The 24,734-nt window shown below is 43.0% G+C and overlaps 1 protein-coding gene and 1 long non-coding RNA gene across 4 annotated transcripts in view; one reads left to right on the top strand and one right to left on the bottom strand.

Moving 5' to 3' along the window:
• The first annotated feature begins 1,068 nt into the window (after positions 1–1,068).
• Positions 1,069–24,734, top strand: part of LOC311434725 (uncharacterized protein) — a 59,962-nt gene continuing 36,296 nt past the window's right edge. The window contains exons 1-3 of one of the 2 annotated variants that reach the window (XM_084515051.1): positions 1,069–1,109; positions 1,146–3,033; positions 3,197–3,335. In XM_084515051.1, coding sequence (XP_084371177.1) covers positions 2,958–3,033; positions 3,197–3,335 — 215 coding nt within the window. In that variant the 5' untranslated portion in view covers positions 1,069–1,109; positions 1,146–2,957. Of the gene's footprint in view, positions 1,110–1,133; positions 3,336–5,665; positions 6,218–24,734 lie in introns of those variants that run through there. The other variant, XR_014691677.1, reaches the window with a different exon arrangement.
• On the bottom strand, positions 9,739–19,477 carry LOC311434727. Of its 2 annotated transcripts, XR_014691680.1 has the most exons (3): positions 18,948–19,403; positions 12,577–13,184; positions 9,739–10,305 (listed from the first exon to the last, which is right to left on the bottom strand). It is a non-coding gene; the product is annotated as an uncharacterized lncRNA (long non-coding RNA). The 2 variants fall into 2 exon arrangements; XR_014691679.1 differs by lacking the exon at positions 9,739–10,305 and having other exon boundaries at positions 11,106–13,184; positions 18,948–19,477.

The following is a 24,734-nucleotide window of genomic DNA, read 5'->3' as shown; positions in this document are numbered from 1 at the left end:
CATGTGGAAAAGGGCGATGGAGACGACATGTCTGAGCCGTAGTCATATCTAGCTATAAAGATGAACAATTACAATGATTCGCAGGAGCCCAGGGGCATAGGCTATCGCCCATGAAGAAATTAACCTGCAGCAAGTCAGCATCACAGATGAGACCCTGCAAAAGGCGAATGAACCCTGCTTGAGACTGGCACACATCCTTTTGGCTGAATCAGGACCAGGGCTGTCAGCCTTTCAAATGCCTGCTTTGCAATGCTTAGCTCATCTCATTTTCTACATTAGAAAAGCATGTCTTGGTTCTTTGTATGCAGCTGGCATAGCAGGGTGTGATCCAGCTGAGTGCCTCAAGATTTGCTTATTCGTTTAGTCTGAGTTAGGTGTCAGTGCAAGCAATCTGAAGACAGAAATGCCCGCACCTTAGCCTCTGGCTTGGGCCTCGATGAATCTGACTCCAGGCTTCTTTGCTACTCAGAGGAGGCCTCCAGATTAAAGAAGGCAAGCTGAGTTCATCTTGGCTCTCAACATTGGTTGTGTTGACGAAGCAAAAGAAATAGAATCATATGTGAATTATCAACTTATGAGTCATGTAGATTAGAAGGTTTTCATAGCTACGTCTTTTTGAAACATAAAACATAAGTTTGAGCGCTAAAGGAAAGGTTTAAATTGTCACAGCACAGAATTTGGAGTCAGAACTTTGACGTTTTTTCCATGTTCTTTTAAATCTCTGTTGTTTTAAATCTCTCAGTTTTGCTTTCCGAATGGAAATGCTTATACATCTCATCAACAGTCTGGAAGCAGAATCTTTATTGGGTGGCATTTTTAGAAATGAGAATTTGTTGTTATTATTGCTCTAACTAAAAGAGTGACATTTCTTTGCAATTAATGGCTGGACGGAGAATCCAAGGTGAAAGCAATAACTCTTAACACAGCCAGATGTAATTTGCAAGGATATGACTAACCCGGAGGCAATTATTATTAAAATACTTTTATTTATTTCACATATGTATTACTTCCTCTTCCTGCCCTTTATGTAATCCAGGACACTTTGAGAAAAGCACAAATGCAAAAAATAAATAAAATACATATATATATATGTGTATTATGTATATTATGTATATATATATATATACATATATATGTATATATAGAATACATATATATATATAGTGCAATTAAACAAAACATTCTAGGCTAATCTGAAAAATTACAAATCAAATATTAAAACAACAACAGCAAAACTTTTGTCGTGATTTAATGAAAGGTGAGGGGATAATAGTGACCCCACACAGATGTGACAGTGACTAAGAATGAAATCATTCACAGAAAAATAAACCTGCAGATGTTCTATATAAGCTTATACTTTTTTTTTTTTTTTTTTTTTTTTTTTGTTATAAACAGTGAGATTCATGAATGTGTAATGATGGTCACATCATGCTAGGCATTTCCTAATCATAGACAGCAGATTCAGCAAAAACCATTCTTAGCCTTTGAGAGCTCTTTTTAGCAAATGATCTCCAAGCACTTTTTTTTTTTTTTAAAAAAAAAAAAAAGGCATTATCACAGCAGTTTTACCCAGGAGAAAAGCATCCTTAGTGCCATGGCTGCTTCCTTTGCAACCCTCAAGACCTTCCTCCTTTGCCCTGGGTTCAGCATCCCTTAACAGCAGCATCCCAAATCATCTTTGATGCAACTACTTGGTTTATAAATGAAAGAGTTAAAAGTAAATAAAGCACTAGAAACTTCCTTTCATTTGAAAAGGGAACTTAGGGCAAAAGAATATAATGAAATGGAAAGGTGGAAGATGCGTGATATTTATTTATTTATTTTGCTTCCTGGCTTCTCTTCAGTATTTGCACAATAGTAGACCAAAGGGTCCTCGTCTGCACGTAGGTCTTCTGGGTCCTACTCTAAGGTAGATAAACAAGCATAATAAAGCCTTGACCTTGTATAAATATAAAGCAGTCAGATCTTCATTAAACTGGAAGGTGCCTGCCCCTAGCAATCTGTTTGAAGAGAAGCTGTTCCTGCTCTTTCCTCAGCATCTCTGAAGATGTTGGATAGGGAAATCTGCATCAGAACGCGTTTCCAGGCCCCTCAGTGGGTTTATCAGTTCTCTGACTCCTGACCTGGTGTTTCTGAGCACAGCTGAGATGAGCAGCAATTCCCTCATAAGCGCCACAATGTCAGGGAGGCTTAATTGCTTAGCGGCATGAGAAAGTGCTCAGTAGTTCAATGACAAAAGGTCTGAGGAAAATGTGAATTGGGAGCTGTGATTCTCCCCTTCTGCCCCTGCTTGCTCCCTTCCACAGTGCACTCAACAGTTAGCTTTTCCAGGGATGCGGCCCCAACATTAGCTGAGAAAATCCTGATCTTGCCATTTCTGGTGTCCCTGTGAGCACAGCAAGATCAGTAGTTAGAAGTCATAAGTGCAGCCTGGGTAATTTTGTAAACAACAGCAGCACCAATTTCTTTTATAGCAAGTAAAAAAAAAACAGACATTGCCGCTGGAAATGAATAGCATACAGAGCAGCTGTTTCAAATTTGTCTGACGCTGTTATAAAACAACTTTAAAGTGTTAACAGTTGTACCCATGGCAAAATTTCCTTTGCTGTGTGCATGCCTAGAGCTTTCCTTTATGCTATATGACCGGGCAGTCACATTTGTGCTCAGTACACTTGCTTTTCAGGTCACCTCTGAGGAACATCATGCCAGCTGCTGGCTGCAAATGGCTGGCAGACTCTGGGTGCACTTGCAGGTGGGATTTGGACTGAGGCTGAAGAGGGAGGAAGAGGAGGTGAATTGGTGAGGGCTGCTGCTAAGTCCTGTTCCCCCTCCAGCAGTAATGCACTCACGATGTGCTCTGTTCTTCTGTCTCCAGGCTGAGAATGGAGACGGGAAGGAGCTTTCACCCATGACGAATGAGAAAGAAGTTGGGTTGCCCAACAACATTGTAGTTATAGATGAGATGGAAAGCAGAGAGCAGGCTGGGAGAGGGAAGAGCTGCAGTGACTGAGCTGAATGGCCGAAGCACCCTGTGTGAGCAGCAGGCAATACTCCAGCTGCTGGCCCTTGTTTTGGTCCTGTGCAGCTCTGCTGAAGCTGCCACCAGTGCAGAAAGAGGAATGGGTGGTGTGGGGATGCTGCGGGGGGGCTGATGTCTCCCCATAGCACAAGGAGCACCCTCCGTTTCTTTCTGCAGCAGCAGGCATGGCAAGCCTTGGCTCAAAGGCTCTTGGATTCTCTGTCCCAAACTGCATGGCAGATAATACACACTCCAGTTACACAGATGGTCCCAGAGGCAGTCAGCTCCTGCAAGAGGGAGGATTGCTTATAAGCAGGTAAGAGGGAAAGTAGCTCTACATGTCTGTGCGTGGTTGGAGGATGTAAAGGTCCTGGGGTGGTGAGGGGAGATGGATTCTTTACATCTTCTTATCTTCACCTGCTGAACGTGCACTCACCCCTTCAGCTTCCCAAACCCTTCTTTGAATTCAGGAGTGACTCTGGCCTGTTCAGGCTACAAATGTGTGGATTCACAGGACAAATGATAATGTGAATGGAGTAAGGGTCTGGCGTTACATTTGGCCAGAAGAGCAGTGCAAATACCCACGCTGAGGTTTGGAGCTGATGGCTGACACAGGAAGGAGAGACTGGATGATCATGTATGTCTAGCCACCCTTCTGTCTTGTAGGGGAGAGAGCATGAGTCACTATTTGTGTAGGTAAATGGCTTTTGGGAAGGTTTATTGTATTTTACAGACAACTTTTAAACAGAGGGACAGGTTACAGGGTAGATTTTGAAGGCAGGAGACAGGAGGAGGTGTACCATAGGGACAGGTCAATGGTTAACAAGCTGGAAATAGTTCAGTGAAATACCACAGGCTGAAACCATGGCAATGCAGAAAAGAGTAACAGGAGGACAGGAAAAGAGAAGGTATCAGTGAGCTCTTGGCAAGCAATACTAGAGTTGCGAGACTTCTGAGCAGGGATCCTCAAGCTCATACTGTTGCAATTAGCCTCCTGACGCTGGTCTGCACGTTTGGGACCGTCACTTGCACTGCCTGCTGCTGAGCTTACTCGTTCCTTTATTAACCCCCACAGCAGTGGCTAACGGGGATGTGAGAAGCACAAGGAGGCCGAGGGAAAAGCTGAAATAGTGGCTTTGTCTGTAGTAGTGTATATTTCTGAAGTGATACAACAGTTTCTCTTTGACACCTCAAAATGGGATTTGGGTCAAACAGCTTTGTTTTCCTATTCTATTGGTCTATTTCTAATCATTTCTCTAGCAAGCAAGAAAGGCTTCTGCTTTCCTGGTTTCAGAGAAAAGCTTAAAAAACCTTATCCAGGAATTTCTACTGGCTTTTGGAGGCAATTTATAGACAAGAGCTCTGAGGTGGGAGCTGCCTGCGCTAATTAGTGAAGTGCTATCATTACCTGCAATTCATAGAAGGGTCTTCTTAACATGAACTCATTCATCTCTCTGATCAAGAGGTCAGACAAATCCTCCAGACAGCATGATTGTGAGTAAGTCTTGATAGCCATTAATCATGCTCAGTGGTGGTTTCCTGCCTCTCTGGGGTGGGCCCATCACCTCCCTCCTTTGGGCCCAGAGGGAAGGCCACACACTGTGTCCCTCTCCCTTCTACCCCAGTGCTTTCTGGCCATGCTGACTTATTGCATGGAGTGAGATAGCTGCTCTTGCATCCAGGATCAGCACAGTCAGGCCAAGCATCCCTTTTTAAAGAAAACCAGATGCACTGCTCTGGTTCAAGAAGTTAAATGCCGAAATCAAAGCACCTGGATGCATGCTGAGCCATCGCTGGAGCACACATCTGGTGCACTGAAGGCATGGCTGTGCTGCCTGCAAGGCCTGCTGGATGCGGCTCCTATTTTCTGCAGCACACTGCATCTGTGCAACGTCTGTGAGAAGATGGGGAGGGCTCTCCAGCAAGGGGTTCAAAACCTTGTTGGTTTGCATGCATGCAGGGGCAGCTAGCAAATGCACTTGTCTGTGCTGTGGCTGGACTGAAATGACAAAGTGGGGACCCGTGTCCTCACAATCACCATCACAGGAAGGCTGTGCCATGCTGTGATGGGGTAGGTGATGCTCTGTAGAGCTGTCTGTCAAGTGCAGAGGAAGGTGTTACCCTTCTTTCTATCATTACAAGAGTTAAATATTTCATTACAAGCTTTGGGTGCAACATCTTTATTCTTCCTTCTTTCTGCAGCATGTATGTACAGATCCATGGTACAATCTGACCAATTTATGAAGAAATCACAAAGTTTTAAAATAACAGATGTGATACCACAGGTTTTCACAGCTGCCAGTAAGCAGTATGCATACCCAAGAAAAATGGAGAAGAGCTCAGCACATGCACAACAACATACTTTTAAAAAAAATCATTATTTTTATTATTATTTGTCCAGAGAAAGAATGAAAGTTGTGTTTTAATTCCTACAGCATGGAATGGCCACTGTTTTGTGTTTTTGCCTTCATTTAATCGCTTAAACTTTTCAAAAGATATTAGTAGCCTACTTACCAATACCAGCCACACGTATGCCACTATGTTGGTTTCAAATGGTTTAATTAAACAAATTTAGGAAAAAAAGGAGAGGGCAGATTGAAAACAGGTGTGTGGCTCATTACCACTGCTGCTCTAATGCTTCTCTAGCCTACAGAAACCCTCCAGGATGCCATTTTCCTATAGAGCCCTAAAAAAGAGACGGCATGACTCTTCTTGGGCTTTTGACAGAAAACCACCTTCTTATTCTGAAGAGAGATTTCGGCACCTATTGAGTGATCAGCATATGAATGAATTGGGAGAGCTCACTGGCAGCTGTTGGACATTTATCCTGCTTATGAATATCACAGCTTGCAGCAAGTCTCTCCTCTGTAAAAAAATCTGAAGCGTTCAGTCAGGAATAAGGAAAAACTGGGGTGAACATCCAGATGGTGCTGAACTGAGATACCAGAAGATGGTTACAAAATTATCTCTTCTCCAGCTTCCTGCATTATTCCCAAACAGCAGGCTGTGAACAAATAAGCCCTGGAGACTGGTATTTCTGTCAACAATTTCATTTAGTATAGCCCTGGGACTTATAACAGCCTGTGTGGGACAGTGTTACACCACTAGTATTGGCACATCTGTCTAACAGCGCACTGACCTGTTACAAAGAAATTTACCTATTTAGACCCAGCTCTCCATTTCCCTCTCCCTGCTAACAAATGCAGCTTTAGCTATTTACATAGCTACAGATCCAACCCTGCTGCTACTTCTATTCTAAGCCCATTCCCCAGGAGATCTTTAAAATACAATTATCTCCAGCTCCACTTGATCACACAATCTGTCCCAAGGTCTGTTCCTGCTTTTTTTGGTCCTCCTGTTGCCAAGGTCTCTCTCAAGGTAGTCTGCTCTCTCTTTTCTTCGACCCTCTACCAGCACCTGGCCATGCACCTCCTTGCTGTGGGAAAACCTCGTGGCCACTGTTGCTGTTGCAAAGCAGGCAGTGGGGTGGTGGTACTGTATTTAACCTACCCCCATGCAGGATATCCACCTGCCCAAAGCTTTCCTTTGCCAGCCTCCATGGCTGTTTTCATGAAGGTGTCGGTGCATGTCCCCAGCCATGCACTTTTTCTCCTTCTCTCACCAGCGAGCACTGAGGGCTGAGTGCTCAGCCCAGCGAGCCACCCATTCAGATCGTGTCATTTCAGGCTGTTGTAGAGAGCTGAGCAGTGAAGAAATAGAGCATGTTGTGATATTTTGGGTTCAAGCTTTGCTAGAAACTAGCAGGTGGCTTCTAGTGTGCCGGTGAAGAAGCAGGGCCAATAGAGGGACAGGAAAGCACAGGCTTAGGAGGCTGTGTGGTGGCATTGAAGGACTACTAAAATTAAACTCCGCTCTCTAGGTTTCAGCTGTGTCCAGTTTGGATTCAGCTTACACTGAAACCTAGGCTCTACTTTTTAATCCTAAAATATGTATAGGTTTTCTTTTTTCTTTTCTTTTCTTTTCTTTTCTTTTCTTTTCTTTTCTTTTCTTTTCTTTTCTTTTCTTTTCTTTTCTTTTCTTTTCTTTTCTTTTCTTTTCTTTTCTGTTCTGTTCTGTTCTGTTCTGTTCTGTTCTGTTCTGTTCTGTTCTTTTCTTTCCATGGGGCTGAAAATCGACCTTGAAGCAAAATGCACAAGGACTACAGCCACAGGTGGGGCAGTAGAAAAATGGGTGAGAGACAAACTCCCAGTAGTTAGCTCGAGCTTCATCTAGAGTTATTTACTGCAGAACCTCTTACATCCGTGTTTGCCTCATGTAGTCTATTTCTGGAGACAGGCTGCTAGACATTGGCTAAGCAGGTGGTTTGCCGATGACTCCCACATTATATATTGATCTGTTCTGCGCTCGCTGTTTCTGGCTGGTAACTTTATCAAGGCAGAACTGCCTTGGTGTTTTATGTTATGACAACGCTTAGCAGTACTGGGCTGTTGAATGAAACACACACAGTCCTCTTCATGTATAAAACCATCAAAGAAAAGAGGATAAAGCACCCACTTATTAAACTCACTCTCCCTTCTCTTCCTCTCTCATGCCATGCTAGCCCTGAATAACCTCTAACAAAAAGCTCAGCTCTTTCCCAGAGAATCAGTGAGCATCCCTTCTCCTCCCTTAAGCTGCAAGGTGCAAAAGCTGCTTCTCAGTTCCTTGCTAAACCACCTGCCCAGAGGGCAGCATCCTCAGGAAGGGCCAGCCGAATAGGCACATCAGTCTGATGCAATACTTATGAATATTCTTTGTCCCTTCATCTGTTTGACCCTTTGGATGTTTGTGATCCATACTAGACTGTTTTTTTTTCCTCTACTCAGTATCAGTGTCAGCTGTTTTTGATGACTGCACCAGCTTTGGATGTGGTGACAGAAAGGACAGCATGCAGTTTTTTTACTGCTTGTTTCGTGGCTTGCGCAGGATGGTGCATGAACCAGGGGGAGCTCTGACATACAGTGTGCCTCATGTTTTATGTCGCACATCTGTGGTGCTTAGGAATTTAGAAAAACACACACATCTACATTTTCTCATCTGAATGCTGGAAGGAACTAACTGTAACACATCCTATTTTGAGTTGTACCTTCTTCATTAGGCAACATTGACACTGGTCCTATAATTTCTTGAACTGAAGATGACAGAAGTGTGTCTTTGCTAATTGTTACCTGATTTACCCAACTGGATTCTCCTGACACCAAACAACTGTGGCAGAGCCCAAGAGCACCAGTTCAGCATTTTAGTTTCCAGAGTCAGATGCTCTCTAGGTGAAAGGAAGTCATAGTCATGCTACAGATTTGTAGATAAGCTCAAGGGCACTAACTGGTTCCTAGCCAAAAAGAGCTCAGTCAGAGCTATGTTCCTACTCACACCTTCAACAGAGGCTGAAAAGAAAAAAAAAAAAAAAGGATTGTAAGTAGGCTTCTTAGGAGACAGAAGGAGAGAATGACCTTGAAGACGGGTGAAGTTCGTGTACTGGATGACAAAACTAGTTTGAATCCCCAGACTAGTTATTGTTTTTTTTGCACTGCTTGAGTTTAGTTATAAACTTTCTTTGGCAAGAAAAGCTCTTTTTGTCTTTTCTCTGTGTACTTTTCGCTCAGTCATACCCTTTTCTTCCAATAACTTATTTTACATGTCACCTTTTGCCTGGCAGCAAAATGTCTGAGAATAGTTTGAAAATCAAGGAGGGCAATCTTACAGTAGAGAAATAAAAATGCCTTTTTCCAAGCTCAGTTCTGCATAATATCTATAAGTTACAGTTACTTATGCTGCCTGAATCAAAATCATTTATTGCCATTATAAAAAAAAATATTTTAAGAGTTTCAAATGGGAACTTGTGGCTTGATGCACAGATTGGTGCTCACAGATTTATTAGACGTGATAAGTAACTTGAGAATAAGAAGATAGCTGTAATCATTTGAAGATGCATTTAAGTTTTAAAGATATGGAAGCAAAAAGTATATATTGTCTGTAATATTCAGAGTGCATGTGCCCTATTTCCTACTGGAATGGGTGACCTGTCTAGAATTGTGCAGCTGTAGTTCAGAAGCAGCTTTCATGAGCTCATGCAGATAGCTAAGAAATAGATTTCATATTCCATTGAAAAGGGTAAAATCTCTTACCAGGGTCTGTTAAGCTGTGTTCATAAATGTTCTAAACATTTCAGCTTCCCCCTGTATTTTTTTTTCAGATGGCCTGCAAGCTGTTTCTAACTTTCTAATTTTTTTTTGCTGAAGGATCAGGCAGCTCAGGAAAAACAAGTTTTGATTCTTCTCCTGCTTCTTTGGCTTTAAAACCATGACATTCTAGTGATGAAAGGAAATGGTTCCTGCTTTATGTCAGATAAGGCTACCATAATTTATGTTATAATAGCCTTAATAGCACACATATAACCGTTCCTAGGATTAGGAGCAAAGTGAAAGAGAAGTCATGCAAGTGATGCTTCAACCTCTTGGAGTTTCAGGAAGCTTCATTGTCTAACGGGCAGATGAGGAAACAGAATCACAGCTCTTGGATTTTCACTGTTAGTACTGCTATGAGTTCATTTGCACAGATCATTTGATCTTTGTGTGTGTTGGATTGCAATAGCTCTAATGCTTTTGCTACCAGAGTGGTGTAACCTATTAGTAGTTGTAGAATGCTTTGAGACCACTGCATAGAAGGCACCCCATGAAAGCTCAAAAAGGCATACAGTGAGGCCAACTTCAGACTTCTTGTCACTTTTCTGCATGACTAATTTTAATTACAGTGTGCTAAGTGGTTGTAATCATGCAATTGTTGCATGTTGAACACAGGTTTTTGTTCCTGGGGTTTGAAAGGTTCCCATCCAGCAGTGTGGTTCCAAGTTCATCAGTGCTGTCTCTGCCGATCCTGCCCTGCTTTCTCCTCTGCAATCCAGTCCATCAGTGATTAATTCTCCTCTTGAAATTAATAATGGCGAGCTTGTCAATATTTTAAAACCCAGACTTAATTTTGCTCTCTTGAGCCTTGCCTTTGGCTCCTGAAAGCAGAAGCTTTAAACTCTATTATTTGGGAGGTCTACTGGGATGCCTTGGTGTGGCAGGTGCTATATATGTTTAGTGCTGCATTGCTATTAAAATCCATTAATAAGGATCTTTCTGGGGCTGTCAACACATTGTAGATTAAAACCAGAAAAATAAAGGCAAACTCAACAAATGTTGCTGCAATGGTTCAGATAGCTGCAAAGAGAGGACTCATCTTTGGCTTGTGATCAGTTTACTTCTAGGTTCAATGGAAAGGTTGTTTGGCTTCCTGTACAAACTCTGAAAAAAAAAAAAAAATCGATGTGAGGATACTTGGATGAGAGCCAGAAGTGCTGTACTCAATCCAGAGTATAGAAATCCTTCACAATTTCTATATTCTGCTCCATACAGGCTCTTTATATTCTAGTGAGAACTAAGCTTTGCTCTCATGACTCCAGCACCACTGCAGGGTTATAGGATATGAACAAGTTGTCAGATTTTATTTGGATCTTTAAAAATGCTTTTCAAAACCCCATACCATGACACTGTTAAAAAAGCAAGTGAAAGGTGAGAGGAGGAGCCATCAGACACCTGCAAAAGAGCTGGAAACAAAACATAGGAACAAGCAATCGGTTTTTGAGCTGACAATGATTCACTGGTTTGGAAAGGGGAGGGAAACGTGAGGTGTAAGAGGTGGATCTGATGCTGCCATAGTCTCCGTAAACCTGGCAGAGATGGAGCAATGGCAGAGGCAATCCCTGGCAGCAGGCAGTGGTGGTGGGCCAGCTCCCACACCAGCAGGCACACAGCGATGCTCCAGAAGGGGTCATGGAAACTACCCAGACACCTCCATGAGTTTTGCTTGAGCTGTAACATCACAGGAAGGGAATTAAGGGACAGCTTAAGCGATTCACTTGCTCAGGGCATAACGGGGTGAGCAAATATGCAAATAAAGTACATCTACCTAGAGTATGGGGCAAGTCAGTTTGCAATCATGGTAATGCTGTTGCTGAAGAAAGCAGCATGATCTTGTCCTGCCCTGGTTTCCTGTTTCAGTAAGGATACTGAATAAGGCTCCCAGATACAAGTGGCAGAGATTGTAAAAGGATGTGAATGAATGTTTTATTCAGCAGAGGAATGATGGAAAACACCAAAAGTTACACATCAGGAAGCTGGTTCCTGGTTGGGTTGTGGAAAATGCGGGTGGTAGAAAGAGGAAAAATAGACAGTCCTATTCACCCTTCCAGAATACCAGGATGAGGGGACTTTCAATGGAAATAAAAAGCACCACATATAAAACTGTTAAAAGGAAATACATTTTATACAATGCCTAATTAGCTCATTCCCATAAGATAACATTAAGCCGAAGAGATTAGTAGGATTCAAAAAAAGGATTAGACATTTATACGGATAATGTAATTGGGGATGTTCTCATTAAATAGAATACATATTTTCTTTTGTTATGAAAGGATATAAACCCTCTTGCTTCAGGACCTAGGCCAGTTGTTAACTGATAAGAATTAGAAAGAAACTTTCCCTGTTGGCAAGTCATTCCTACTTGTCTTCTGCTTCATTTCCTGTATTTAATCAGAAGCATTTCACCAGGCACTATCACAGAGGGATTATTAAACTATATGGACAATTTGTTTGGTATTGCAAAGCAGTTTCAGTTCTTCATAACCAGATGCCCCACTGTGACAGATCACAAAAATCCTAGTGGTCTGAAACAGAACCTCTTTGTCCTTCTGCTAGCTCTGTAAGAAGGTTGATCTGGAGCGCTACCTCTTAGGTACCACCAAATAGTCACTAACACATCTCATGTGTCTATCCTAACTGTGATACCTTCAAAATCTCCTGCAGGGCTTACATGAGATCAGTTAGAGGGGTGGCTGGATGCCAAACACTCTACAGCCCACAGCTTTTGAGGGTATGTCCTTCTCCCACACATGTGAATGGGATTGTCTTACGAATGCTACAGGCAGACAGGAGCAGGAACAAAACACATTCAGCTAAGAATTAAACAAAAATAATTAATAGGAAAAAAATGGTTCAAAACTCTGCCTTTCACTTCCCGGCAAGATAGGAAAGATCATGGCAGTCAGTAGCCTAGCCTCCCTGTTTAAAAGCATCAGAAGGCCTCATCTAACCTGGCTAAAACTAAACTGCCTTGCATCTTGATTACTGAAACACCCTTCTCTTTGGTCTTGCCAAGTGTAATTTCAGTCTGTGCACATCCCTGCAAAATACTGCTGTAAAGATCATCCTCCTAATCCATCAGCTTGAGGATTTTATACATTCTTTGCTCCCCTACTACATTCCTCCTCTTTACCCCATCAAACACAAGCTATTTATCTTTCCTGTCAGGCCCTTCCCACCCTGCCAAAGAGCTCTCCTTTGCTATGACAATGTCGTTTCCCTTCTTATCATTCTGTCAGTCTCTATTTCTCACTTGCTAACATTTTTATAGAAACACTTCTGTGCTGTCTTCCCTGGTGATACTGGGAGGAATCTTGGTAAAGAAGTGTGAAACCCCCTCATTATCCTTTTGCAAAACCTCTTCTAAAACCCTACCTTTACCATGCTGCCTATGAAGAGCTTGACAGTGGTTTGGCCACTCCCCATCACGTTGACAAACACGAGTCCATTCATCCTTTCCGCTTCCCTGTCTGCCCAGACACATCCATTGTCCTTTTGATTTGAATTTGGGAATGCGTGTTGGTTCCGCAAAGTGTCTATACAACAGCTTCTCCATCATTAACTAGGATTTCCAAGGGTCACTGCAAAACGAGCACTGATATTTCTCCTTCCTCTTATATAAATGTTCACTTGAACACTGAGTGCTGTGCTAGTGAAACACCCAGGATAGCGACTGCTTTCTGTAGGTCGCAGACAGAGCTGTATGTGGAAGGTCACCATCCTCTGTAGGAGAGGTCTCATCTGAAGATGGCTGCAGTAAGAACTGGACTTCAAAAGGAAGTGTTCAGCTTAGCTCTGTTCTTGGCAGTGTTTCTTTTCTCTCATCTGTTAATGACTGCTGCAAATCCTCCAGTCCAAGGGGGTGTCTTTTGTGTACTAACTGCTGCCATTATTTATCAAGCACTCTTGTTGAATGTGCTTAAAGTCAGTCCTGCAGGACAGTTTCAATCAAATTCCATTCAATTTATTCTATCTGAATAACTCTGAAATGTAAATAAAATTAAATTAATGGTGCTGTATTTGTATCCTGTTACAAATGTAATAAGCTTGAAGTAGTGCTGACTGTAAAATCAGATGAAGACTGTAGAGTAAAAAACGTCTACAAAACAGCACAAAATTTGATATCTGGCTTGCAAGAGCAATCAGGGGTACATTTAATCCAGAGGGTCTTTTTAATCATATTTGTTCACACTGCTTCTCTGCTTCAGTCTAATAAAAGGTGAGAATAACTCAGTCTCCTGTAGTGGTTATATTTGGTTTAACAAACATGCAAAATACTGTGTATCTGCTCCTAGCTCACTGTTCTGGGATTTGCAATGATATTGTTATTAATAATAATCTTACATTTATAGGACACCTTTAATCCCAAAGCACATTATAAATTGTAGCTGAGGCCCAACGTGCTTACTTAGTACTGTCAAAATATGTGTGAGTTCTAATTATGCAAGAAGATACTCCAGATTTGGTCCTAGGAATTGTAAATATTGATATATACATGGCAGAGCATTTTATCTGTTGAATACCTCCCCAGGAAATGTATTCCCCAGAAGGTCTAGGATTCCTGCCAATTAGATATTTGGATCTTTCCTGGTGCAAACATTACCCCAAAACACTGGGGAAACCCCAGCCTTCACCAGGAGTGCTACAAAATGTATTGCAGGCATACAAACCAGGCACGGTCTCAGGATTTGAAGGTCTTGTCTAGAGCATTAGGGACAAGAAGATTTGTGGACTGCAGTAAAGCAACTGGGAACAAGTAGCTGAATTGGCCCTGCTGGGACTCAAACCTCTGGCTCTGGGGAGCCCAAATATTTTGAACGCTGCCGTCTGTTCCCCTGCAAGCTGCTCTGCTTCAAGCTGCCAGCCCAGGGAGTAGTTAGGAGTACTTTCAGTCTCTCACATACTCGTTCTGCATAATTTACAGGAGCATCAAGGACTTCATCATATACAGACAGAGAATTCAACGACTCAGGGAAAAGATGCACAAGTATCTTGGACAGCACACAGGGAAGGAAGAGGGAAGTGGGACTGAGCTTACACAGACTCATTCCTATCCCACCACAAGTCATGAAAGCTGCCCTGGGGAGGGCTGATCAGCTTTTATTTTCTTCCACCCCTGTTGGTTTGTTTCTATAAGCCCTAAAGGATAATGCAGTAGAGTTGTTTCCACAGTAAACACTGCTCCAAACGTGAATGGATCTCAGGCCTTCATCAGTTATGGCATTAGCCACCTCTACATGTGAAGCAAAATTTCTTTGTTGAGGTAGTTGAAATCATGAAGACCATAGGCACAGTGTGGTTGCCAGTGGACAAGAAACATTTCTGAATTGCTAACAACATTCAGATATCAAGGAGAGTTCATTTCCAAGACTTTTATGCTTTGACCTCCAGGTACTTGGACAGCCTTCTCTGAAAGTCCTGTCTGACTGACTATGTATCCTGGAGTCTGAAATGACGTGGAAAATATTCAATCAGGGGCAGAGTTGATAGATTAAAAAAAATAATAATAAAATAAAGAAAGTGGTTTAATATTTCCTCATTTCAAAACCATGCCTAGAAAGCTTTCTGAGTTTGTCCAGACATAAGTAAAATTAATGAAATTGCAGTCATGCCTTTCATTCTGTTTACCCCTTAAATCTGCAGTCTTGGCACGCAATATGCTTCTTCCCTACTGTGAGAGTGCAGTGTGCAGTTATGTGGGGTCAACAAGAGTGGACAAAATCAGCACTGTGGAAATGGGGTACATCTTTGTGGAAGTCACTGGGATTATGCCAAGAACATATTCAGTCCAAAGGGTCCATCCTAAAGTGCTGAATGAGGTGTCCTGAGTACATCATCCATGGATCATGGAGGTCTACCAGTAATCTTTTATTTTGATTTAAAAAACAAGCAGTCAGAGGGTTAAATAAATTCATAAGACGAATAAGCTCTAACATTTTTTTCTGATCTTCTCCCAGAGATCAACCCTTTCTCCCAAATCCTTTGTTATGTGGCTGTCTTGCATGTGCTGCTCACATGCTTTCAGTTATTCACAGCCACATGACAAACGCTACCTAATGGCCAGTTTATTTTATTTATGCTTTTGTACTACGCTCTTCTTACAAACCCGAAACACTTTGAATTCTCACAGTGAACTACAGAAAGTCAATGTTCATTTTTCATTGATTGGATTCAATACAAAAATGTCTTTTGCAAAAATCTTTGTATGAGCTCTAGCCTATAAAGGTTTGTGTGGGCACATTTATACTTTGAACCCTTCTGTAGAGCATCTTGCTGATGTCCCATGTGATATTGCTTCACACTAAGGCTGTTTCACTGTTCACCTGTAGGGTCTCACCAGATCAAAGGTGAAGCTAATGTGATTTGGCTAATGGTGTGTGCACCCGACAGTAGGCTGTAAAAATCTTACTCTCAAAATCTCATATACAGTGCCACGCCTTGCAATGTCATTGCCCAGCATACATGAGGTACCATCCAAAAGTCATGGGTCATCCTACACCCAGGGGGACGAGCAGGCTGCTTGGATTTGCCCTAAACTTGATGCCTGCGATCTGGAATTATATGAGTATATACCAAAATGAACGAGTGGAGAAGAATCCCCTTAGGACATAGCTCATTGCAACAATGAAGGAATAGAGTTCTGGCAGAAATGGAGGAAAATCCCCAAGGCCATAAACAAAGTCTCTGGCAATGCTCTGGGTACCTTTCTCTTTTCCAAGGCTTTGGGTCTGATACTTGGTACTGAAGGGGGTGTGCAGACTTTGGCCTGTGCTGGTGGCAAAGGGGAGACTAGTCCTAACTTGGCCAGGGTTATGAAGATTCTCTGTTTTCTAGGACCCCATTCATGCCATGGTGAACTCCTCCAGCATAAAGACAACCTGCTTCAACACACATGCAAGGGTGCCTTCATTGACTCCTGCTTCTCACTCTTCTTCCAGCCCTTTACTCCACAGATTTCTCCACGGATAACCTCCCAATACCTCTCACCCCCTCCACCTTGCCTTCCTTTTAGGACTCTTTTTCTAAAGGGAAGCAGTATGGGGAACATTTTATTGCCAATAAGCCTCCCCCTGCGTGAAGAAGAGACTTGATGATGGCATTCCAAAATTATCACTTTGAAAGTGTTGTCATGGCTGCTACAGAGATCCCAGCTGACACAGTAATGATTTACTCATTTCTTCAGCCTTCCTTGCTGCCATATCACAGCCCACAAGAATGGGGAAAGTATCACTGGCAGAGTGCCAGATAAACCTCCTAAGAAAGAAGGGGAAGGGAAGAGAACCAGTGTTTCACATCCTCTTGATGGTATTGCAGAGGATGAACAAAGCAAAAAGAGGGGAGCTTGCTGATTTTTTTTTTTTTCCTTGAAAGGGGCAGAAGACAGAATTGAACTGCAGAAAATTAAAAGCTACAACAGTAATGAAAAAAAGCCTGCAGAAGGGGCTTCTAGAGTGGAAACAGAAGCAGAGAGCTGGTGCAGGATGTGCCTGTGGCTTGTTCCTGTGCAGTACATCAGCCCCAGTCCTGTTGCGCTCTAGAGTCCACAGGGACAAGCTGTTATTGAGGACAGCAGTACCCACGCCAAAACACAACCCAGAAGCTCTTTCCTTCCTCCTGCAAGGCTACAGCAACAAAACCAGCAAATGCCCTGTGACTCCCACGCTTGTATTTAGGCAAGGCCATCAGACAGAAGTGCCACATCTAAGAGCTGTGCCAGAACACCCACCTGGGAGCCTTGCAGCCTTGCAGGGTGTACCCAGCAGCTATTCAAGTGCTTTACAGTACAGGTTTTGCCAACAGTGCTTGACAGACTCTTCTGTGGATGAGTCCGTGCCTGGGCTCTTGGAAAATTTTGCCTGGGTTTGCCTGATAGGAGGTTTCACTACTTGCAGTATTTGATTTTCAGTAAAGGCTATTTTTGACAAAAGTGTTAAAGTTTTATAAATTTATATGCTAGCTCATAAACATTGTAAAATGCCTTTTTGACAAATCTAATAAACATAACAAAATGCCCTGTCAATAAAATCACTGAAATCTTGCCAGGCTGCATAATAACATTGCATTTCAGCATGGTTAGCACCTACCTTTAAGGAAGAAACACAAAACCCCCTTCCCTTTTGAGCCATGAGTTGCTGCATTTTGCTGACCTTAACACATTCAAGACCCTGGGCTTCTCCTTTCTACCAGTCATTGAGTCTTCAGGGCTAGGATTAGCTATGGGGCAAAAAATACAGGAGGTTCACATTTCACAGGACCAGATATCACTCAGTAGCATCCAGCTTTGTCATATCCTTGTCAGCCTTCCAAGTATATACTTTCTACTCATTCCACATTAACTCTTGGTAGAATGGAGCCAGTCTCATAGAAATGCCCAGGGAAAAGTTCCATGAGCTGAGAAAGCTGATGGGGGGATCATTTTCTGAGAACAGAAAAAAAATCGCGTGACCCTTGCTGTCAAAGCTGTTGGAGTAAGAGCTACATTTTTCATTAGATGAAACAGGTCTAGCTTTTGGTAGGTCCTGGCATCCTAGGTCTCTGCTAGCCGCACCATATAAACATGGGCAGACCTTCTCTAGTGATGATCCAGGCTCTTGATTTATGCTTTTGGGTGAACTCTTACAGCTGCTCTGTGCGAGTATCTGTGTATGTGTGTGTGAAGACTCATCAGCTGGGTCTTCTCAGCAGCTCTGCTGCAATCAGAAAGCTTAGCTGTACAAATCTGTCAGAAACCTGTGCATCACCCAGCTGCCTGCTTTGGACTGTCAGCACCATTCCCACAGCAATACATGCTTCCCTGACAGCAACACCAGCACCTGCTCCTCTAACCCCATGCTGGGTAGTTCCCAGCTAGTAGTAGCTGCAAGACGTTTTTGCAGTTTAATGATGTAATGACGTCCATGGGCATAAGCAGAGGAGGAATAAACCCTCTGGGATACGTGCCCAGAATTATGGAGCTCCTATGTCACAAGGACTGGTGCTGCTTTGCAGTGCTGTGGGGGCACTGAGCAGAAAGCTGTGTGAATGGACATGCTGTGCTTGGAGCGGTTGCACTAGCAAGGGTTGTGAGCAAAGAACAAAGGCTGAAAAAATTCCCAGCAACCCTACTTCCAAAACCAAAAGTCTGCGGCTGCATACTCAATATCAAGCCCTTTCTCCTAAATAACGGTCAATCCTGGTCAGAGAGAACCCACTTACTAGGTTTAGTCAAAACCAGAGCAAAAACCTTACATGCACGGACTCCCTGCTCAGCAATGCTGGGCTCCATGTGCACATAAGCCCAAATACAAGGATGTGCAAGGAATAAAGCCCCTCCAGGAGAGGACCCAAGCTGGGCCTGTGCTCTGCTCCTCTCCCTGCTCTCATCCCTGCTCCTGAGTAGCACAGCAGGAACCAAAATTCAGCACTGCTGGCTAGGACTGTGGTGCACACCCCCAAGCTAAGGCAGCACAGCCCAGGGCAGGTTGCGGAGCCACGCTGCAGGGAAAGCTGCTGAAGGAGTGCTGTGCCATGGGGAATGCTGCCAGGAGCTTCTGCCAGATGGCTGCAGGAGAAAGCCTCTCGGTCATGCTTTTCCTTAGACACACTACATATACGCACACCTTTCCTGAGAATGTTTGCTGCATGGCCTTATAATTAAGCTGGAGCATCTTCAGCACCTTCCAGAGCTTCTGAGAGAAAGAGAAGTCTATCTTTCTGATACTGTTGTGGAGGAAGGATCTTATGGGGGCTGAGGGATGATTTCTTACCTTTCCAATGCTTGTCTGGTCCTACCTCCTCCCACAAATGCTCTGCCCTTCACAATGAGGTTCAGCTCCTTGTTAAGGGACATTTGGCAGTGGCACCCCAAAGCTGTGGGATACCATTGGTAGCACCGTGCTGTTCATTACAAGGAAGTTCATTTACTTCCATTTTATTCACTGTCCTGATGAATTTGGTGTAGTAAATCAACGGTGAGATGAGTGTCACCCCTAAGCTCATTGAATCGTGCTCTCACCTAATCAAGCCAGTGAGTTCTTCCTAGCTTTGCATCTTCCATAAGTATTATTTTCTCGGTGTTAGCATCCTTCCACAAATACTTGCAGAATGGTCATGGAAATTATTTGAAGTTATTTCTTGCTCTGACATATAAACTGCCAAGTGTAAATGTCTCTACTGGTGGTGTTTATTAAGATCCTTCAGGAAATGACATGCATCTTCCAGTGGGCTCTGGGTTGGCAGCTGATAGCTGAACATAATTGGGAACTCCCGCTTGCAAAGAGAAAGATAAACAGCAGGAAACAACAAAGTACATCTCTGTCCCAGGAATGAAACAACATTCTTCAGCATTCTCTTCTGCTTTCTCCAATTTCATGGAATGTATTTAATTACTTTCTATTATAAATGAGACCTAAATTAGAGAAATGTGCTCAGAAAATCTTCCTTTCATTGCACAGCTATATTAACTTTATGATGTCACAAATGTCGAATAAAACATTTATATTCTTCTCTTTATTGGCTAAATTTGTCTCTGGTTGTAAATCCATGAAATTCAATTAGATTACACCAGATAGCAATTTGATCCTGTTTGTTTAAGTTCTGAGGTGAGAAGATTTATGAATGGCTCTAATTTCTTTATTTCCAGAGTTTGGTATCATATTTACTTAAACGATATTCTGCCTTCACTGCCATGAGAACTGTTTATCCAAAATGGAGGCAGAGGAGAGTCATATCCTACATGGAAGATTTTCCTTCCCACACTGGATATTCACAGCTTAATCTGAGAATGCAGCCTCATAGAAATGCACAACGTTTGCCTGGCCTCCATCTGACCTAGATTCTCTCTCAGACTGTGTCTGAATGTGCTTCTTCTAATTTTATATTTGATAGGTCAGGCCATCTATTCATTGTGTGGAGATTTGTCACCCACCTATACTTCACAGTACAGCTCCAGCAGTGGGATTAGTCTGGGATTATGACTTCCACCTACAAAGCGTGGCTCTTCTGACAGTCTTTGACATGCATTCAGAGATTCCATTGAAAGTATTTTCTGGATGGTCATTTGGTGATGTTCTTGTTCAGAGCTTCAGACTGAGCTGTGTAGACTCCAGGAAAGGGCTCCATGGGCAGAGCAAGGCTGCAGGTGCTGATTTAGAAATCTTTAATTAATAAGCTTATATGTAGCAAAGGCAACTCAAAGAATTTCACCAAAACCTCTAAACTGGATCCCTCACTGGCTCCTTTGGGATAAAAGGTGCTACAGAACTGTAAGATGTTATTGCAATTGACTGTATCAATATGGCTTTGTACCATGAGGGAAGCATTGTTCAGAATGATAATGCAGAGGGCATTGTTTGCTTCACCTTCACTGGTAAAGTCATGCTTGCTCTGTAGCTTTTATGCATGTCTAGGGAGGTAGTGAGTAATGCTGACTCCAGTTGTCTGTAGCTTCCTCTTTCCAAATGAAATGGACACAGGCTTTATGATGATATCGATATAACCTGCAGTATCACAACTGAATATGTGAAAACAGTTTATGTTACTGTAAATCTGCAGAAGTTTCAAGGAATTAAATGGATTTATTCCAGATTTACTGTCACTAAGACCATAGACTGTCCTAATTGTTATTCACTGACTAGTAGGGTCAAAAGTCCCCTTTGTCTGTGGGAGTCTGCATTTACAGGTAAAGCTCTGATACTAAGCTGCATCACTGGTATAACTATGAGAGATGAGCATCATTAAGCTGGAGTGCTCCAAAACACCGTTTCAGGAAAATGTCATTGTAATATATTGCATCCCTTGGCCAGTTATGTCTCTTTTGACCTAGACCTCCCAGGTCCAGAAAAACACTTCTGAGTTCAGCTGGGATCTGCTTTCCCCCCACAGCCAGACTTTAATGAAGCGAAGTTCCCCAAGCTCATTTCAATGAATATTTAGTGGATATGTCAGTGAGCTTCTTTCAGACCCCTCAGAGATCTCATTTGCTCTGGCATCTGTAGTCTTCATCAATTTTACTTTGTCTAGCCTGGAACACATTTGTACCCAACCTTACACCTCTGTACATAGATGGAGGGCAATGGCTGAAGAATGAACAAAGTTCTAGGAGAAACACATCACACTCTGTTTATCCATTGCCTATTTACGTGCTCCTTATTTAATCATGATTCAGCTCTTTCTCCGGAAGGAGTCTAAGGAAAGACTGAGTCAAAACTGAGTTATGACCTCAGAAATTTAGGCAGCACTAAATGTTCTCTTTGTTCATTTACATATAACACTGTCATATAGGTATAGTGCTGATAGCAAGGAAACATAAGGTGAGAAACTGACACCAAGAGGTTTGAGCAACATTGCAGTCAGGCTCTACTGTGACTTCCAACACTGGATTCCAGACCAGTCCCTGAAAAGTGCGTCCTCTTTAAATTTCTGGGTATTGTCATTTTGTGCTATTTGTGTTATTGCTGATCATCAGCTTCTCTCCCAGGCTGTACATTTTTCACAATTCCTCATTCCCAAATGCTTGAAGGAAGCATTTCACAGAAGAAAGGACTTTCTCAAACTGGGCAAGGGAGCCTCAGGAAGATTTTTAATTCAAATACTCCAAAAGTATAGGCATGCCCTATAAGAAACAAATTTTGGACATTCTCAATCGCTTTCTCACCAGGTGCCCCAGACTGTGAGAGACAGTCCCCCACATAGCCTTTTTCCTTCCATTTGAAGATAGAATCTATAGGAGACATCACCCATCTTCTAAAGTATCAGATCACTAGCTAGTTGGACCCATGTGTTTTCATCCAGGAATAGCTTGCTTCTTTGCTGCTTCTACTTCTTTACTTCTTCCTCATAGCTTGATGTCAAAAATGTCACTCTTTATGAAAGCTGGGAGGAAAGGACAGTGTCAGCGTGTGATATGTACAGTGTCAGGGAGAGAGGCCATTGATATAGGTCTAATGTCACTAATAATACATGAGGCAGCATAACAGGAGGTCTTTGGAGAGAAAGGCAGCACTTAAGGGATTCTGGACAGGTGGAATTCAGTTGTCCTTTGGGGGTTAATTACAAAAATTGGTCCAATTTATCCTGATGTTTCACCTCCTTTGATATATTAGATCATTTCAAATGTTTAACCTTGAAAGGACAGAGCAGCTGTAGCTGTTCTTGCATAGTCCTGCCTAATAAATTGAGACTAGAGTGGGTCTGCTTCGAGTCTCAGGCTCTGTCCAAATCTTGTAGGGATGCTGTTTTTACTGCCACGGGAACTTTTCCAGCTAAAGAAGACAGCTTCTTCCTGTCTGAAGAAGCTTGGTAATAACTCCGATACTATACATTTTAAGATTTTCTGGTTTCTTACTCAATAGTACCTTAAGGTCTCATCCTCTCAGCCACTGATGACTTCATTGGGAGTACCACTTCTGGGCTCTGTCCCTGAGATACACAGCACCCTTCACTTCCAGGTAACAATTAGGCATTTTGAGGTACGGCTGTTGTGGAGAAAATAAATTGCAGTATGGTCCCTGCCAGCCAGACCCACATCCTACCCATCACACAAGGACAGCTGCAGGAGGGAAGACAAAGTGGGCAGAACAGTGCCTTTTGTCTCTTTTTCTTGAGTGGATACTCCAAGAGGATTTTTATCCAAGCATTGAGCCATTGTCTTGTCTAAGCACTGTACAAATATTGGTAACTAATTTGTATTCTGTGCTATACTGATAAAGCAAACAAGTAATTTTGTTTATACACTGAAGGCTCTTTCCCTATCTGGTAATATTAAATTAAAGTTCGGACCAGGATCATTTGATGTGCTTTAAATTAGAGGGAAAATACAGGTGTCACATTCGTGATTGAACTGGCACGTGAAATTCATGATTGTATTTATGTCAGTGGGATTATATTAAATGGTTGGGTTTATTTTTACACTACATCAAGCCTCATGCACTGCGGGACTCTGACACACAGTTGTCAAAACAGCCAGACAGGTTGCTGTGGGGTCCTTTGCTGTGATGGCACTGGGACTCCCGTGGGACAGAGAACAAGATCCACAGCCTCCTGCTACCTCCCAGAGCAAAGCAGTATGAACTACTGTTTTCTGGTGTTTTTTGCCTAACCAGTACTCTTTACTCCCACCAGTGTTCCTAGATCACTGTGCATACCAACAGCAGGTCTCAGCCCTGACCCCAAATTCTTTCTTCTGAGTGTCCTGGCATTTTTCCTGGAATACTGCTGCAGACGCTATGGGAGCCTGTGTGGGAGTGTGAAGTGCCTATTGCGTAGAGCTGAAAAGCCAGAGGGCAGTGTTCAGCCTTTCTCTTGCTACACCACTCAGCTCCACCAGGCATGACTTTGCTTAGGTCTTTCAATTTGTTCACTGAGAGCCAAGATCCAGCGATTACATCCCATTGAAATCAATGTCAGGCACTTAAAGGCAGCTCTAATGTTCAGCATCTGAGCAGGAATTCCCCGATTTACATGGGGAAGGCACCGGGCAGCAGTGGGAGGCTGGCTTTGAGCTCTGCTTGCTGCAAAACAAACATAGGTTTATTTAGCTTTCAGTAGCCTTGGAGCTAGGCGCTTATCACCAGATGCAGCTCCCTCTACGTAGCGCTAGCCTTGGAGAAGGCTCTCAGTGAATCACGAGCCCCTGGTCTGCAGGGCTCCTGCTGGCTTTGTATCTCTGTGCTGTGCTCAGAATCATGTGAGGAATGATAACAGCTCCCACCACTTTCACTGGGGACCCCTCCGCCACTCGGCAGGCAACCTGGGGAGATGGCTCCTGATGGGCAAAATCATGGGGGCATAAGGCTCAGGTGTAATAAAAGAGGCAGGGGGCTTCTGCTTTGTCATGGTGATGGGCCACATGCTTTGCTGGCTGGTGGAGCAGCCCTCAGTGTGATGAGGTCATTTCCCCAGTACCAGCTAGGATGTGAAATGAGCACTGCTCAAATCCCCCGTGCCCTGTGCTCAGCACAAGAGCAGCATCCTCTGGGCCAGAGTGACTGTCACTTGCTGGTGCTGTGGCTTGAAAGCCCTTCACCACAGATCCTTGCAGTACTCCAGCCTTGCTTCCTTCAAGCTTAATTTGACGGTGTGTCAGTGCCCAGACACAGCTTAGCTTTTAGAAAGAGTCTTTGTCAGAAAGGGCTCCGGCACTAGAGCTCACCCCGCCATCACATCAGTGCAGAATCCATCTAAAACACACTTTTCTGGCAGTGTGCTTTGAAACAAAACAATTGTAACCACACATTTATTCCTTTCTGACATCTCCATTGCTCTGCCCCTCAGGAACTCAGCATGCTTTGTTTGAGTTATAAGATGATTTTAATACTGTGTTTGTATTGTGCTCTGAATTGTTCCTACTGTTGTTCTACAGTGCCCCAAGTGTCCTGGCTGCAAAATGCTACAACTGGATTATTTCTTTGCATAGGCAAACACTGGAAAATAAGTTTACTGGTATTGTCAAATGGGTAGGAGCAAGCCCTGAGTATATGCGTAAATGCACACGCCGGAGTTCACATAAATAATCAGCAGGTGTATACACACCCATGCACATGCCACAAGATTGT

This window comes from Aythya ferina, assembly GCF_964211825.1.
Source record: "Aythya ferina genome assembly, chromosome: 3".
Lineage (NCBI taxonomy): Eukaryota > Metazoa > Chordata > Aves > Anseriformes > Anatidae > Aythya > Aythya ferina.
Note: the sequence above shows the minus strand (reverse complement) of the source record. Positions and strands in the feature narration are given on the sequence as shown.